Source organism: Capsicum annuum, chromosome 3 (genome assembly GCF_002878395.1).
Source record: "Capsicum annuum cultivar UCD-10X-F1 chromosome 3, UCD10Xv1.1, whole genome shotgun sequence".
Taxonomy (NCBI): Eukaryota; Viridiplantae; Streptophyta; class Magnoliopsida; order Solanales; family Solanaceae; genus Capsicum; species Capsicum annuum.
Genome location: NC_061113.1, coordinates 247,976,986 through 247,991,617, shown reverse-complemented (window position 1 = coordinate 247,991,617; position 14,632 = coordinate 247,976,986). Strand labels below are relative to the sequence as shown.

Genomic DNA, 14,632 nt, shown 5'->3' with positions numbered 1-14,632 from the left:
TGACTTTAAGCGATGGCAACAAAAGATGTTCGTTTACCTCACCACTTTGTGTCTGCAATGGTTCACTAGAGAAGACGCTCCTGAGGTGCCTGAGGGAACCTCAAACAAAGAGCGTTTCGTAATTGTAAAAACTTGGAAACATTCAGACTTCCTTTGCAGGAATTATATTCTGAGTGGTCTCCAAGACGACATCTACAATGTTTATAGTGGAACTAAGACATCGAAGGATTGCGGGGGGCACTTGAACGAAAATATAAAACAGAGGATGCAGGAATTAAGAAATTCTTTTTTGCACGGTTTCTGGACTTTAAAATGATAGATAGCAAATCGGTTGTCTCTCAAGTGCAGGAGTTGCAAGTCATCATACATGATCTCCTAGCAAAAGGTATATCTTTAAAAAATACCTTAGTTGAACAAATTAAAAATGTTCTTAATACTCACATAAACTGTTTTGTATGTTTAATTGTGAATGATGCATTTCAAGCAGCGGCGATAGTTGAGAAGCTACCACCTTTGTGGAAAGACTTCAAAAACTACTTGAAGCATAAACGCAAGGAGATGACTGTTGAAGATGTTATTGTCCGACTGCGCATTGAAGAGGATAATAAGACTGCCGAGAGAAGGTTAAAAGGGAATTCTACATTTAATGGAGCACATATTGTAGAAGATGATCAAAATAATTCTAAGAAAAGGAAGAAAGTTGAACAAGGAAGCAATCAACCCAAGAAGAAATTCAAGGGAAAATGCGTCAACTGTGGCAAGATTGGCCACAAGTCCACGGATTGTCGAGTCCCTAAAAAAGGCAAGAAAAAAGATCAAGCAAATATGATTGAGTCCAACTTGGCAGGGAATCCTCGCGAGTGGTGGATGGATTTTGGTGCCACCCATCATGTTTGCGCCAACAAAGAATTGTTTTCATCATTTGCTTCGGCTCAAGTAAAATAAATGGTCTACATGGCTAACTCCGCGACTGCTAAGGTAGAAGGAACAGGGAAAGTGTGCTTGAAAATGACTTTAGGCGATGTTTTGACACTTAACAATGTCTTGTATGCTCCAGAATTACATAGAAACTTAATTTCTGTTTCACTTCTATATAAGAACGGATTCAAATGTGTAACCATTTCTGGAAAAATTATAGTTAACAAAGGAGAAATGTATGTAGGAAAAGGTTGTCTCACTGAGGGCCTTTATAAGATGAATGTAATGAATGTTGAAATAAATAAAAGTTCAAATTCTTCTTATTTGCTTGAGTCTTATGATTTATGGAATGAACGTTTAGGCCATGTTAATTACAAAACGTTACGAAAACTGATTAACTTAGAAGTTTTGCCAAACTTTGAGGGTAATAAATTAAAGTGTCAAACTTGTGTGGAATCGAAGTATGCAAAGCATCCTTATAAGTCCGTTGAAAGAAATTCCAATCTCTTAGACTAAGTACACACTGACATTTGTGATATGAGGTCAACACAATCACGTGGTGGGAAAAAGTATTTCATAACTTTTATTAACGATTTCACTAGATACTGCTATGTCTACTTGCTAAATAGTAAGAATGAAGCAATAGATGCGTTTAGACAATATAAAACTGAAGTTGAAAATCAGTTAGACAAAAATATCAAAATGTTAAGAAGTGATAGGGACGGAGAATATGAATCTCCCTTTGCGCAAATATGTGTAGATAATGGAATCATTCATCAAACTACGGACCTATATTCACCTCAATCTAATAGAAATGAGGAAAGGAAAAATCAAACTTTGAAGGAAATAATGAATGCCTTACTTATAAGTTCTAGTTTACCGCAAAATTTATGGGGGGAAGCTATCCTTACAACCAATCGTATACTCAACAGAGTTTCCCATAGTAAGACACAATCAATTCCTTATGAAAAATGGAAAGGAATAAAACCTAACTTGAAATATTTCAAAGTGTGGGAGTGTCTAGCAAAGGTCCAAATTCTTATGCCTAAAAGGGTTAAAATAGGACCTAAGACGATGGACTACATGTTCATAGGATATGCTAAAAGTAGTAAAGCATATTGGTTTTTAGTTCATAAATCCGAACATTCGGATATAAATGACAATACGGTAATTGAATCAGATAATGCTGAATTCTTTGAAAATATTTACCCGTATAAACTTAGACATAAACAGTCTAGTGGAGGATCTAAATGACCTCAAGATGAACCAAGTAAGAATGTACATAATAAAGAAAATACAAGACGTAGTACACGTCAAAGAACGTCAACTTCATTTGGATCGAATTTTGTAACATTTCTCTTAGAAAATGAGCCTCAAACGTTTAAAAAAGCGATGTCATCATCAGACTCATCCTTTTGGAAAGAGGCAGTCAATAGTGAGATTGATTCAATCTTAAGCAACCATCCATGAGAATTGGTTGATCTTCCTCCCGAAAATAAATCTTTAGGTTCTAAATGGATCTTCAAAAGGAAAATGAAAGTAGATGACACTATTGACAAATACAAGGCAAGACTTGTAATAAAAGACCTAAAACAAAAAGAAGGCCTTGTTACTTTGATACATACTCATCAGTAACAAGGATAACATCGATTCAAATGTTAATTGCCTTAGCTGCAGTATATGGTCTTGAAATTCATTAAATGGATGTGAAAATCGCTTTTATAAATGGAGAATTGGAGGAATAAATATGCATGGAACAACCTAAGGATTTTATGGTTCCAGGAAAGGAAAACAAAGTGTGTAAACTTATTAAGTCATTGTATGGACTAAAGCAAGCACCTAAACAATGGCATGCGAAGTTTGACTAAACCATGTTGGCAAACGGATTCAAAATAAATGAATGTGATAAATGTGTTTATATTAAAGACACTACAAATCACCAAGTCATTATTTGTTTATATGTGGATGATATGTTAATCATCAATAGAGACATTTCTGACATAAATACAACAAAATGAATGCTCGAGATCAAGTTTGATATGAAAGACCATGGAGTTGCGGATGTAATCTTAGATATAAGAATCCATAGAACTCCACAAAGGTTGGCATTGTCACAGTCTCATTATATCGAAAAAGTACTTGACAAATTCAAGTATATGGAATTCGCTATTGCCAAGACTCCATTGGATGCGACCTTTGCACTTCGAAAGACTGAAGGTGAAAGTGACTCATAATTGGAGTACGCAAGAGTATTGGGATGTTTAATGTATATAATGAACTGTACACGACCAGACATAGCATGCACTTTCAGTAAATTGAGTCGGTACACGAGTAATCCCAACAAAACTCATTGGGTGGCATTGAAAAGAGTTTTGGGGTATCTTAAATACACTCAAGATTATGCTTTGCATTATACTAAATATTTTGCGGTACTTGAAGGATATAGTGATGCAAATTGGATCAACGAATCGAACAAAGTAAAATCCACAAGTGGATATGTATTTACTATCGGTGGAAGAGTAGTCTCTTGGAAATTATCCAAACAGACTTGTATTGCTCGCTCTACAATGAAATCTAAATTTATCGCATTGGATAAAGCCGGTGAAGAAGCAGAATGGCTCCAGAATTTCTTGGAAGATATTCCGGATTGGCCCAAGCCAGTGGCACCAGTATGTATACACTGTGATATCCAAACGGCTATAGGTAGGGCAAGGAACATGATGTACAACGGTAAATCTCGTCACATACGACGGAGACATAATACCGTTAGAAAACTTCTCTCTAGTGGAATTATCACTGTTGACTATGTAAATTCAAAGGATAATGTGTCAAATCCACTTACAAAAAGCCTATCTAGAGAAAGAGTGGAAAGGACATCCAAGGAAATGGGTTTAAGGCCTAGGACAAGTCAGCATAGTGGTAACTCTACCTAGCAGACTGGGGATCCCAAGAGCTAGGTTCAAGGAGATCAAACAAAGTTGTGTCTGACAGGTTCAACATTGTCAATTACCCAACCCATTCTCATGATATAGACAATTTATAGTAAACAAGGATAAGACTTAAGGTGAAAAACCTTTTAATGATTATCTAAATTTAGCAGATTTGACCAAATAGCTTAATCTATAGGATTGAACGTTTAGAAATCACCTATGTGAGGGCGAAGTTGAAGCCACTTCAAGGAGAATGTTAGTAAATGCCTACTCTCTAAGCTCTCATGAAACCAGAACGTGTTCATGGTTGAAAAGAACAAAATCGTGAGAACCATAAACGTTAAAAGGTTGGTTGTGTGACATGTACTGTCTAGGTGTACATTAAAGCTCGACGGTTTAAAGATATCAAATCTACCGATTGACCGAGTGCATCCGATGCATGTTCACTATGGAAAGTTCAAAGGGAAACCCACTTATCCAGATGCAATCAGTCTTTGCTTGATGATCATATACTTGTCCATAAAACTTTTACGAAAAATAGCCATTCCTCATTCATGTGGGGGATTGTTTGGTTTGTAGTATATGAAAGAAGTGTGAATGGAAAAATGGAGAGTAAAATGGTGGAGGGAATGAGACACTAAAATGGAAAGTGTACTCCCAAATTATAAAGTTTACTCTTTCTCCCAAATTGGTGGAAAAAAAGAACTTGGAAGTGTTTATAATCAAGAACACTTACTCCACATGATAAGTAAGGCAAGAAATAAGAGATGTCTCGCGCCGTCGTCGTCGCTCGCTCGGCTTGGCTTCGAATTTGGATTTGGATTTGTCAAATGATCGATCGATGAAATCTATCTTTTTGGATGAACTTTATTTGATGAAATCTGATCAATGACAAAAACGCAAGAAATTTTTTCTGTGTGTTTAATACTCCATTTATATGCATGCAGTAACAATAACAAATGCAACGTTCGAACTGAACTGATGCTTCAAAAAAGTTGCACTGTTTCGAACTCATGCTTTAGAAGGATGCAATTCTTCAACGAAATGACACACTGATTCACGAAATGGCATGCCTATTTGGAACAGACACACTGTTTGGACGAATGGACATGAATTTTCAGAAAAGGTTACACCTTTTAAATGAACCATTGCCACTTTTTAGAAGAGACATCTTATGGCTATATAAACCTGCTTTCATCCACAGGTTTTGGAACGAAAATTTGAGAATAAAAACACTCTTCTTGCCTTAAAAATATTTTGTGTGATCACTCAAAACGTTCAGTGAGTTCGACGATATTCCAATTATTTGAGGTACCGCTACAGTTGGTTTGTTTGGCCATTTTATCCTGGAAGGAAAATTCCGCAACCTCGGGTACAGGGAGGGGAATTATTTCCTTAAGGCAAGTCCGTGAATTCGGGCGACTTGGCCATTTCTGTTTCATCTTTATTTCTAAAAATAAAATACACCTCTTATGAAGATCACTTTGATCTTGGGTTGAGGGTATTTTCTGTACTTCATTGTGTTCTTATTCTTAAACTTGAATTAGTTGAAGTGGTTGTTTCTAGTATACAGATTCTTGTACCCGTAGAAGGAAAATAACAAAAAATCCTTAGATATTTCGCAAAATGAAGGGGAGATATATATTCATAGATCTGTAATATTTCAATGTACAAGGGTCCGGAGCCTAAAGGACTAGTTCTTTTATTAAAAATTTCAAAGGGCATATTAAAATGGAAAAATATTAAAACGGACAAGATAAATACAGGTGTTTACCTTGTCCATTAAAAAGTTCGTGCAAAGTAAAATTGTGAATTTACCTTACAAGGTAAATGAAGTCGCTTACTTTATCCTTTGACTGAAAAAGTAGGGAATAATTAAATTTCCATAGAGAAGGAGTATTTGCAAGATGAGACTTACCGCTAACAAAGGAGAGAATAAATTCTCTTTTACTGGATGATTGTAAGTCGAGTATGAACTCTCACCTTGTAAGGTAGGATGTCATATTTGCCATGTAACAACTTCAAAATTTAAGGTGCTATATAAAGAGTGTGACTGTGGGTTTCTTTCATTTGCATCAATTCATAATTTTTTTTATCAAAGTTCATAACTCAAAATATTTGTTGAACCTTATTCATTTCTTACTTTACGATGGATGATAATAAGGTAAGAGTAAATTTATATTGCAGTGGTGAAGTTTTGCGTGATGGGGATTCGATATGATATCGTCGGCGTCCTATAGTGGTTCAATCATTTCTTTTATTTCTCAAATATGAACGTTTGAAAAGGTTGTTAAAAAGTAAAATGGGTATTACTAATCCGAAAGATGATGTGGTTATTTTTTGTTGAGATCTGAATTATTTTACGTCCAACGGACAATCAATATTTAATGAAACTCCTATTTGAAATGATGATTCTTTATCTTTATTTCTTCGTACCGTTAAAATTTTTAGTAATCGCCTTAATCTACAGATACTTAACATGTATGCACATGTAGAACATTCCTTTATTATTGAAGAACCCACAGATAGTGTGAGTTTGATTTTTGAGTAAGTTAAAATTCTTCAAATTTGAATATTAATTCTTCAAGGATGACACTGGAACAATAATTTGATGGTAGGTTTGAAACACATTATCAAAATTCACCCAAACTTGTGAATAATTTCGATATGGAAGTTCGTAGCCTTAAGGGCAAGTTGTTTACACATGCATGACCAAATTTTACATCATTACTTTCAAACAACAAATTCAAAAAAAAATAAATTAAATAGACAATAATGGCATAACATAGGTTTAGGCTTTACAAATTGGTATGATAACAACAACGTTTAAAAAATTAGTAAGCTAAAAAAATGATTAATAATATCAATACTACATACTTGTCTGTTTGCTATTGAAATACTTATATAAAAAGGTGATCAAAATAAATCTTAAAGTGCAAAATTTTTGATGAAATAGACTTTGTACAAGAACAAACACCCAAGTAATGTGAATGAAGAGAGTGAAACGAGTAAACAAACCTATAATCTGAATAAGAAATGAATGAAATAAGTGATTTATAAAAGAAAATTAATAAGGTAGGAGACAGATTTTACCTTGTAAGGTAAATAGTTTTTTTACCTCGCACTAAAGTTGAAATAAATTCTTGATTAAATACTCCCTCCGTTCATAAATACTTATTCACTTTTGATTTAACATATGTCTTAAGAAACAATATACAGATGACTGATTTCACTATATCAATCTTTGAATATAATAAATTTTTGCTTTGGAAAATGCAATGAGCGGATCCATTTACCTTGTAAGGTAAAATGACGATTTTGCCTTTTGATGGACACTTTAGCATGTAACCAAAGGGCGTTAACTTTTAATAGACAAGGTAATCACTTGTATTTACCTTATCCATTTTGGTGTTTTCCAATTTTGATATGCACTTTTGAAATTTTTGATAAAAAAAACTTGCCCTTTAGATTCCAAACTCGAGTAAAATACATTCCAAAAATCAGTGTGAGCTTAAAAGAAAATACTTTTAACTCTTCTAATATTTTCATCTCACTATATTATACCTAACACATATATTTTCTGTTCTTCTCATAGAGTAATTTTCAGATCCAAGATTGCTACAGTAACACATATAATTTTTCAAAAATGATAAGGATAAGATTGCATTTGGACTTCGCAGACATTTCTCCGTAAGTTTGGGGAAACATACCTTACGAATCTACCTGCCAGTTTCATGATTTTTTTTTTATTTCACAATTTGATGTTTTTTTTTCCAGGAACACTAAAGAAGAAATATCGTCTTAACTATATACAAACACGAAAGATAAAATAAAAATTGGTGTTACCCAATCATAACAAAGATTGAGAATCAAATTATTAAAAAAAAACTGTCAACAAAATTCTTTTAATTAATTTCTGAAAGAAAAAACTTAATTGGTTTCTAAAAAGAAACTTAAAGGAGGAAGATTCAGAGGAAAAAGGAGGAAGATTCCTAAACTCGCTTTTAAGTACCAAAAATTTCATTATAAATAGATACTAACCCTAGCTCAATTAAGTGAAAATTCATCACAAAAACTACTCTATTTTTAACTTTTTTTGCTAAGGAATATAGGCATATATGGATCTTGGACAACAATCTCGTAATTGTCATTCTGCTCCTAGCTCAGCTTCCCTTCATAAGAAGATAAAACTTAGCAAACTAAGGAAGTCTGTGGCCTCTCTCTACTTTTCACAAATCTAAACTTTCTGTGCTGATTATAAGCTCGAAAGAGTGTTTGGTTATGAAATACTCGATTTCAAATTTGAAATGTATTCCAAACATGATTTTTAACTCCATCTTCTTAGATTTCAAATGCTCCATCCGTTCACTTTTACTTACTCTTAGAATTAATTGCTTATTCTCCTTATTATTTTGCAAGATCTAATACTAAGCATCATGAATTAGTAGGGCTAGCGTGTCAGTTCCAAATATAACTAAGTAAAAGTGAGCGGAGGGAATACATTACTTTATCATATCCTTTACAATAAGTATAATAGCTAAACACTAATTTATTTGTATCTTTATAGCAGTATATTTTAACTGAAGTGAATTTTTTTTTTAGAAATCTATAATCAAAGGCCTTCATTCTTGGGGTTTGATCAGGTCCGTTAATGCTGTGCGCGTCGTGCGTTTACTCAAGTCAATGAGGCGGCTTTGCGTTGATCCAGCTGTGAGAACCATTTTCATTAATAACTAATCAACCTGTGGAGTATATTGTATGGTTATTTTTTTAAGTTTATGTTCCATTCACTGATATATAATAGTATATACACAGTGATGTTATTATTTAACTAATTGTGGATTAGTCTTTTGAAATCTAGTAAAAATAGTATTATCGATCTATATAGAGAAAATTTAAATCCTTATTTTTTATAAAGAAGCAATACGTACGTCTACTGTTTGCTTGTGTTTTATTTGTGCCTTGGTGATAATTAAAGGGAGTAAGTACTTGCTTAATTATTTAGGGTTAGGAGTGTTGTAGGATGGTTATTGATGGAGTTTTCTCTTGGAGTCCCACCACACCGCTGGGACAATGGATATTTGATTTTCTTATATGATCTTGAATAATTCTTAGTATTTGGTTTTTCTATATGATGTTGAGGAATTCTCTCTCTTGTGAGGTAACATTTTGATATGAATTAAGTCCAAAATTCATTTCTTGGATATCAGTGTCATGCTCATCATAATGTTATTGTTTCCGGTGTTTGCCTCCTAGATCCCCCCTCCATTTTTATATTGTCCGCGAAGTTGAAGTCCAACGTAGGAACCCAAAAGGCATTCCTATACATTTTCAAAATCCAAACTAACAGCAATTGATTTAACTTTTGGTATTATGCAAAGTCTTCAGTACAACACGTGATTCTGTCATACTAATAGATTTGATTGGATTTAATTTGTTCGACTACGGTCTATGAAAATGACAACCAGATAAGCTTCTTCTCTTTTTGGTTTCTTTTTCCTGTGGTCCAAAATAAATTTAATAAATTTATCATAAAGAAATGGACCTTGAGCCTAACTCAACCTCAAAAGCTAGCGTATGAGAGGAGAATTGCTCAAAACTATATGAGGAGACCAAGGACCCTTTAACCCACCGATGTGGGACTCCAACATGTTGTTTCCTGTGAACAAATAGATCCAGATTTTCTCTTATAGAATTTAGTATTGACATTTTCAGATTTAGGTTAATAAGATTTTTGTCTAGTTTAGTTTCTGAATTTTTAGATTTTATTTTAATTAGAATAGTAGCTATATGTCTCTACTAAGTAATAAATAGTGGACATGTTGATGTGTGCCATTTATGTCTCTTCACAACAACTTGTTTTGCAGAAATTCATTGACCAGGAGAATCTTTCTTTCTCTTTCTTTCTTTTTGTCAATGGTTGGTTTAATTAGGAATGACTAATGACTACTTTTATAGCGTAATAGGGTAAAGTATTTCATTTCATCTGGAAAATGATCAGTTTTATTTCATTCCGTATTGATTTGATCATTAGTACGGGAGTGAGCTTAATTCAGTAACATAATTTGCCTAAGTTCTGATCTTTTATGTTTATGGCTAGTACGCTGATTTACGCTCTAGAGCATGATTTGATACTATAATTAAGGATTTAACTTATGTACTCTGCTGATCGTTTTCATACTAGAAAATACTACTATATAGTTACTATTATTGTATTTTGATCCATTGTATCACGTCACTTTTAATTCTCCCAGTACGATGCTCATCTAGCTAAGCTGTTTGTCAAACTACAGGCTGTGGGTGTTGAACCGGGACCTACAGAGATTTCAACCGGCCCAAGGCAACGACAAGCTTCTCTCATTTCATATTTAATTTCATAAGCAGTTATTATTGTACCTTATGATAGTGAGCCCCGTACATCTTATTCAGGAAAGCGGAGGAAAATTTGAATGGCGCTGATTATGATCAGTATGAATATTCACAGCATTTGAAATTAATGTTTTCTAACAACATTAATGGTCCAATATATACTGGGCTCCCGGTAGGTGAAGAGGGAAGTACCTTACATCTACATTTAATTGACTCCCATACTCAGAATATTGTTAAATCTGGTCCTGAAGCATCAGCAAAGGTGGAAATAGTTGCCCTTGAGAAAGATGAAATCAAAACAGCTACAAGTTGGCCTGGTGGGAAATCACTTATTCGCGGAGATCCACATGTTATCTTGAAAGATGGAAGTGTTTCTGTAGGTCATATTTCATTTAAACACACTAGAGTACCTATGAAAAAACGTGAGCTGACACTAAGGGCGAGAGCTTTGTATACCTACGATATTGGGACCAGAATCATGGATGCAGTCAGTGAGCCATTCATTGTCAAGGATCGTCGCTGCAGTACGTACTTAATTAATTCCTTTAAATTATGCATTTTGATGAATTTGCGGTTTCACTAATTTAATTTGCAGTGAGCAAGAGCCTGAAGCCCCTAGCTCTTGATGATGAAGTCTGGAAACTGCAAACGATTGGCAAAGGCGGTGCTTTCCATGATCATTTGTTGAAGGAAAACATTAAAACTGTCAGGGACTTCTTAACTCACTACTTTTTGAACCGTGATAAGCTACTCAGCGTAAGAATTTATTAACCAAGTCTTTAATTCTCATCTTGTTTTGATGAAGGTTCATCAAAAGAAAAATTTCATGGTACGGTCGCCGATTTTGTCCACATAACTAATGTGAACCGCTTGAGGCTATATATATAATAATTAAGTAAATAAAAGAGCAGTCTCACTGAGTTTTATAATATTTTTTTTTGGTTTCCATCCAGTGTTCAGTATCCGAATTCGTGCTGGGTAGAGCCTCATTCAGGGGTATCGCTCCCAACAGAGTTTTCTCCATGCCCAGGGTCGAACCTTCGACCTCTGGTTAAGAGTAGAGTAGCTCCATCCGCTGCATCACAACTCATGTTGGTGAGTTTTATAATCTAGTAAAGGAGAGGAGGCAACTTATGTCTCCGCTCCTTATATTTTCCGCACTTCCTGTCTCTCGGCGAGGCATTTCAAGCTGTAGCTTTTATGGATTCATGAGCCCAACGAAATAATTCAGATAGGATATGAAGATACATTGCGGTAGGTTAATTTTCTTTTTTTTTTTTTTTTGGTCATAGGTTAATTGTTTTAAGTTACCAGTTATGAATTATGAAACTTCCTAGTCCCTACCCGTTTTTTTTTTTAAGAAAAAAAATAATTTAAGGCTATTGTGATGGTTACATGAAAAAACAATCTCTCTGTTTAAACTAATATATTCCACTTCTTTTTTTCATGAGTACGTACTCAAACATTTGCCTGTATAAAGATCCCTGGCAGGCGTATGCACGCAAAGAAATTGGATGAAGCAGTAAATCAGGCAAAGAGTAAGCTTGACTTGAAAAAATACTTGTATAATTCTGCCCATCCCCAGGAAAATGTAAGAGTGGTATTTACCGATGTGGGAGAGTTGATTGGACTACTCTACAAAGAGAGCCAGTTTGCGTCTGTCGAACAGCTCACCCCAACTCAAAAGGTTCTAGTTTTACCCTTTCTCATTTCATTTTTAACTGTTTAATTAGCTTCAACAAGCAAGTGTAATATAACCAGAGGTCTCGAGTTTTAACTTCTTGGAAAGATATTCTTGTTTGAACTGTTTTCTACCTTGATAGACTTTACGCGGCCCAATTTAAAATTAGTGGGAACATGGTACGTTCCAGATATCAAATGGTTACAAAAAGAAAGTAGAGTAATAGAATTTTGCTTGAGGAGTAATGACTGACTTGCTTTTTACTTCATCTGGTGATAGGTTTTTGGAGTAGAACTGGTAAGAACAGCCTTTCAAGATGGCCACCAGAATTTCAAGGTATTAGATGATGATAGTTTTGAACTGTTTAGCTCTACCAGTACTCCAAATGTTGTTTGTCCAGTGGAAGCAGCTGATTTTGATTGTTCTAATGGATTCTCTTTCGAGGCTTATTGTCCAATTGACATGCAGCAGCACCCAGTGGCTAGTACATCTTCTACTTTTATGCCTAGCACAAGTACTGCAACAAATAATTATGACTCTATAAGCCAAATCAATAGCTCAGCAACTCTTACTGGTGCATTACCAGATTGTGCTGATTCATATGATAACGACTTCACCAACCAAAGGATCTGGGATTATGAATATTAGATCATTATTTCATTGGTTAATTTGGTATAGCTTATTATAAGATAAAAAGTGATAATTATAAGGAGACTTGAAAAGAGTCTCATATTGAAAGGATGATTGTAAAGGTAAATCTTTGTCATTTTATATTTTCCTCCTTTACTTTTGTTATTCCTAGTTTTTGGCAATTAATTTACAGAATTATGGACATGTATACTATTCTAAAAGGTCAAATTTACTAGGATAATTTATAATTGCCAATAAACACAACATTAATGTGCAAAATACATGCAAGATCAAATTTGTTATAAAAATTTACGAGTTCGAATAAAATTAACGATAAATATTATATATACTACGTGAATCATACACACGCCTCAAACCTTATCTATTTCTTTGCATTGGGAAGACAATTGTGTTAGCTTTAAAGTAGCACATTTTAACAAAATACTACTACTCCGTCCATTACTTAGGCATAATTTATTTTATAAGAAATCATAAATAATGAGGCATTATACAATTTACCCTTAGAAAATTTTGTAGAAATATCATAAATAAATGTGAATACTTTTTAAAAAAAAAAATTATAAAAATAATATACAAAATTAATTAATATTTTTTTAATTTAGTAAGATGACTAACTAAATATTAACGAAGGAAATACTAGTATGTTAATAATAAAAAATGTTTTGCCCCAAAATTTATATGTCCTTAAAAACAAAAATTACTCTATCAAAATGCACCAATGTTCTACTGCCTTCCCAATTGTTTATTTGTCCAACAAATTAAAATCTTAGCCGCCAGGGTTGAACGTAAATATGACGAATGAATTTGGAACAATATATAGGTCATGTTAACATCAGCATTAATGTGAAATAGACATGGCTGTATTTATATTTTATAGTATCTAGTCCATTATTAGTGACCAACTGTCTATCCCCTTTTTGTCTTTCTTATATAGGAGTATCCTTTAATTATTAGTTAACGAATAGAGATATGGGATTAGTTGATTTATGTCATGTAAATCCAATATTTTCCTTGTCCAAAAGTTAAAGTATTACGAAAATTATTGTCTTTTTTCGAAAAGAAGAACATCTAACATGCAAATTACTATTACTATACTCCCTCCGTCCCAAATTATGTGTCGTCATTTTTTTTTCGGTCCATCCTAAAAGGAATGTATTCTTTCCTTATTTGGTAAGTTTTTAAAAACACAATTACAATTTTACCCTTAGTGGTCCCACTTGACTTTAAATACTATTAATTCTTTTTTTATTTATTTTTGCAATTAAAAGTGGTCTCACTTGATTTTAAATATTATTATTCCTTTTTCTAAGAAGAGTAATTTTGTGACTTTAACAAAGTCAATACTTATTTCTTAAATATCGTGTCTGGTCAAATGACAACACATAATTTGGGACGAAGGGAGTATAATCTTTTCAGTTTAGACTACGTACAATTTACAAATTAGAGCTGTTTCAGTAATCACATAAACTGATTGTACAGCGTGTTTACAAGTCCATTAATTAATTGTGAAGTTTTAATTATATTGATCAGCACTATAACTATAATTTTCTACAGAGCATATAGTAACATAACATATTTAAAGGTTTTACATCAATTTATCACGAGCAATTGAAAAATAAAATGAAAAGATAAAGTAGGTGAAGAGAAAGGTATATTTTATACCAAACTAAAGGAACGGTTTTAATCATTAATACTTGATAAAAGCTACAACCAATACGTCATGTGCATGACACATTTGCATTTTTCAGCAAAGAGGTAACACAATTCGAATGGAGAACTATGTCTAATACAACTCGAGAAAAGTAAGTGCACAACTCCAAAAAAATTGCATTATGTTCGAATGAGATAATATTTGGACAAAATTTCAGTCTTGATTAATTAAATTCTAGCATTAGTCCTTAAAAATAACGATCTTCACTTGTTAAAAGTTGATAATATAATTTCGAACTTAGTTTAGTGATAAATAAAACCCTCTAATGATATAGCCATACAGGCGTATCCAAATTGATGAAGAATTTGTTGATTGCGCTTCCATTACAATGTTAAGAAGATGCCGGGCTGTTACACTACTCCCACCATCCAA

The 14,632-nt window shown here is 33.5% G+C and overlaps 1 protein-coding gene across 4 annotated transcripts; it reads left to right on the top strand.

Annotated features, from left to right (window-relative positions):
* Positions 1-7,898: 7,898 nt before the first annotated feature.
* On the top strand, positions 7,899-12,731 carry LOC107862432 (calmodulin-binding protein 60 B). Of its 4 annotated transcripts, none has more exons than XM_016708015.2 (7): positions 7,908-8,055; positions 8,492-8,558; positions 10,142-10,188; positions 10,278-10,741; positions 10,813-10,973; positions 11,698-11,904; positions 12,178-12,731. In XM_016708015.2, exons 1-7 carry the CDS (start codon positions 7,967-7,969, stop codon positions 12,544-12,546), a joined length of 1,404 nt encoding a protein of 467 aa, XP_016563501.1. In that variant the 5' UTR covers positions 7,908-7,966; the 3' UTR covers positions 12,547-12,731. The 4 variants fall into 4 exon arrangements, with proteins under 4 accessions (XP_047265690.1, XP_016563502.1, XP_016563501.1 ...); XM_047409733.1 differs by having other exon boundaries at positions 7,930-8,055; positions 8,451-8,558; XM_047409734.1 differs by having other exon boundaries at positions 7,899-9,815.
* The last annotated feature ends 1,901 nt before the right edge of the window (positions 12,732-14,632 follow it).

Excerpts from the sequence above, each read along its gene's own strand:
- LOC107862432 (XM_016708015.2), top strand. The coding sequence starts at position 7,967 with ATGGATCTTGGACAACAATCTCGTAATTGTCATTCTGCTCCTAGCTCA. Across the intron at positions 10,742-10,812 it reads TGTCAAGGATCGTCGCTGCA|TGAGCAAGAGCCTGAAGCCC; the intron begins GTACGTACTTAA and ends TTTAATTTGCAG. Across the intron at positions 10,974-11,697 it reads ACCGTGATAAGCTACTCAGC|ATCCCTGGCAGGCGTATGCA; the intron begins GTAAGAATTTAT and ends GCCTGTATAAAG.